Here is a 3,246-nt window from a genome sequence, read left to right as displayed (position 1 = left end):
TTTTTTGTTGTTGTTTATCTTCCTCTAGTCAAGTTCTGATCATCAAGCCATCAAAGCTAGATAGAATGGGTGCTATCTACAAATTTGGGTGTTCTTGTGCATCTCCCCTAACTTCATATCAGCTGGATGCTTCACTCTTAGCTCTAGCCCTCTGTGGTTATGTTCTTGTCCATGGGCTCAGGAGTCCCCAGGTCTCACCACACTTCATGTCAACTGTCCCTTCCTCTTCTCTGTCTCATCTTCAGGTCAATAGAAGTCTATGGAATGTGGCTGAACTCAGCCCATTTCTTCATTGCTGCCTTTCACTCACCAGCAGACCAACGTGGTCATCAGCAAGCTTACATGTCTCTCATGAGTTCCCTTTGAGTTTCAGTCTTGGAGGGGAGTTTGTCCTGAAGGGACTTGATTGCTTGCCTTGATGGCTCCCCGGCAAACAACTTGCTTGTTCTTGTAGTAGCCAATCAGACTGCCATTTTTGTTTTGGATTTTTCCTGCTGGTCTTTCTTATGAGAAGCATCTTCTGTTTCTCTAGTTGTTCCAGACTGCTCTGCTTATTCTTTCAAATGGGAATCTCCCACCTCAGAAGATTCTGGATGGGGCTTAGATTCCACCTAAGGTCCTATACACTCTACCTATCCAGACTGGTGTTTTTTGTTTTTGTTTTTTAAATTCATACATTAGTATGGTGTACATATGAGGCTGCCTATTATGTGAGTTTAGGCAAACTCCTTCTCATAGTTTTCTCATGTATAAAATGAGGACAATGATCCCATATTTCACAGAATGGCTTAAGGGTTTAGAGAAATAATGTTGTCTAAAGGGGCTTAAGCACAGCATTTGGCATGTAGGTAGTGCTTGAACATGGAACATGTTATTACATTATTGTTGTTGTTGCTAAATGCCATGGAATCAATTCCAATTCATAGCAACCCTGCATAAGGTTTCCGAGGAGTGGCTGGTGGGTTTGAACCGCTAACCTTTCCAGTGCTTATTCTATAGCAACACAACAGGAGTCCTATAATTACATTAAAAACTATAAAATGCCACAAAATTTTAAATTCATTAGAAATGTATACTATAGATAGGTACTGGTGGATGACTTGGTTTAGGTAAAACACAGGGCACTGGCATGTGTCAAAGAGAATAGACTGAGGCAAACTAGTCATTAGCTATGGAATCCTGTTTCCATCACTTAAAGGTTGAATGATCTTGGGTAAGAAATGGCTTCCACTCATAAAGCCTCGGTTTCCCCACCTGTAAAATGGGATATTAATAGCACCTGCCTCAGAGTATGTGGAATTTTCACTGGTGAAACAGCCTGGCACCTGGCCCATGAAAAGCCTTCACTCAAATGATGTTCCTGCCCCCACCCTCACAGGAAAGGATACCTTGAGGAGCTCAGGTGCCTGTTTCTTGAGCTTTTCCATCTTCCACTCGTTCTCACAGGGGTTGAGTGAGGAGGGCGGGGCCGTACAAGTGCAGCGGCAGTCGGAGCCGGAGCTCACTGTCTCTACCGTGTAGAAGTCCTCGACTCGCGCACGGCCGCTGCGCACCCGGCTGCACGCGTCCTTGCTCAGTGGCCGCATGATGCACTTGCAGCGGCAGTCCGAGCCCTCCGAGGTCATCCGCACCTGGTCCATGTCACCAAACACCTGTGTGGGAGGGGGTAGTGGGGGGAGGGGAAGATGGCAAGAGTCTCCAGTGGGTAGCATGCCAGTGTATCTAACCTTACTGTAGTGATAGGAGGCCATGAAGGGAACTGCCTTTAGAGGGAAAGAGGTTTTACAAGAATAGTAACAATTACAATATTAATGGCTGCTGTTGAAAACAGTTGGTCAGTTCCTATAAACCTTAAACATAGAATTGCTATACCAAAAACCAAGTCTTGCTGCTGTACAGTGGATTCCAACTAATCATGACCTTATAGTACAGAAAAGAACTGCCTCATGGGGTTCCAAGGTTATAAATCTTTTACAGAAGCAGACTGCCACATCTTTCTCCCTGCAAGTGGCTGGTGGGTTCAAACTGCCAATCTTTAAGTTAGCAGCTAAGCGCTTAATCACTGTGGCACCAGAGCTCCCAGAATTGCGGTATGACCCAGCAATTCTACTCCAAAAGAATTGAAAACAGGGGCTCAAACAGATACTTGTACACCAATGTTCAAAAGTAGTCACAAGGGGGAAATCACCACTAGTCACAAAACTCAAAAGGGGGAAACAGGCTCGGTGTACATCAACAGATGAATAAACTAAAAACTCATAGCCTTCCAGTCAAGTCCAACTCATGGCAACTCTATAGGATAGAGGAGAACTTCTCTGCAGGGTTTCCAAGGCTGTAAATCTTTATAGGAGCAGACAGCCTCATCTTCTCCTGAGGTTCAAACTGCTTGACCTTGAGGTTGGAAGCCCAACATGTAACACACTATGCCACTAATATATGAACAGATACACAAAATATACATAGAATGAATAAAGTTCTCAGTCTCTGGGTGGTGCAAATGGCTAAGCACTTCACTGCTAGCCAAAAGGTTGGCTGTTTGAGCCCACCCAGAGATACCTTGAAAGACGAGCCTGGCAATCTGGCACTGAAAGGTCACAGCCATGAAAACCCAACGGAGCAGTCCTGCTCTACACATGGGATCTCAATGAGTGGGAATCAAATCAGCTCGACAACACTACTATGTAACCTAGTAATTCTACTCTTAGGTATTTACCCAAGATCAATGAAAGCAAATGTCTATATAAAAATTTGTAACACAAAAGAATGAAGCTTTGATACTTGTTAAAACATGGATGGACCCTGAAAACAAGATGCTGAGTAAAATGTCAGATACAAAAGGGGCAATGCTATATGATTTTACTTATGTGAAACATGTGGAATAGACAGATTTATAGAGATTGAAAGTAGATTAGAGTTTACCAAGGGCTGGAGGGGTTAGAGAATGGGGAACTACTGATTAATGGGCACAGAGTTTCAATTTGGGGTGAAATTTTGGAAGCAGTAGTGATGGTCGTAAAATATTGTGAATGCAACTAATGATACTAAATTTTCACACTTAAAAATTGGCTTGACATTATTTACAATAGCAAAAAGATGGAGACAGCCGAAGTGCCCATCAACTGGAGAATGGATAAACAAACTGTGGTACATACACACAATGGAATATTATGCTACACTGAAGAATAACAAGGAAGCGGCAAGCCACCGCATAACATGGATGAACCTGGAGAACACTGTTGTTAAGTG

At 43.3% G+C, this 3,246-nt stretch overlaps 1 protein-coding gene across 1 annotated transcript in view; it reads right to left on the bottom strand.

Moving 5' to 3' along the window:
* OLFML2A (olfactomedin-like 2A) overlaps window positions 1-1,667 on the bottom strand; it is a 20,093-nt gene extending 18,426 nt beyond the window's left edge. Inside the window, exon 1 of the mRNA XM_006834758.1 lies at window positions 1,389-1,667. Within this exon, the coding sequence (XP_006834821.1) occupies window positions 1,389-1,640 (252 nt within the window). The 5' untranslated portion in view covers window positions 1,641-1,667. The remainder of the gene's footprint in view (window positions 1-1,388) is intronic.
* Window positions 1,668-3,246: the final 1,579 nt, after the last annotated feature.

This window comes from Chrysochloris asiatica, unplaced genomic scaffold (genome assembly GCF_000296735.1).
Source record: "Chrysochloris asiatica unplaced genomic scaffold, ChrAsi1.0 scaffold00014, whole genome shotgun sequence".
NCBI lineage: Eukaryota > Metazoa > Chordata > Mammalia > Afrosoricida > Chrysochloridae > Chrysochloris > Chrysochloris asiatica.
The sequence above is the reverse complement of the archived record's forward strand: the minus strand, read 5'-3'. Positions and strand labels throughout refer to the sequence as shown.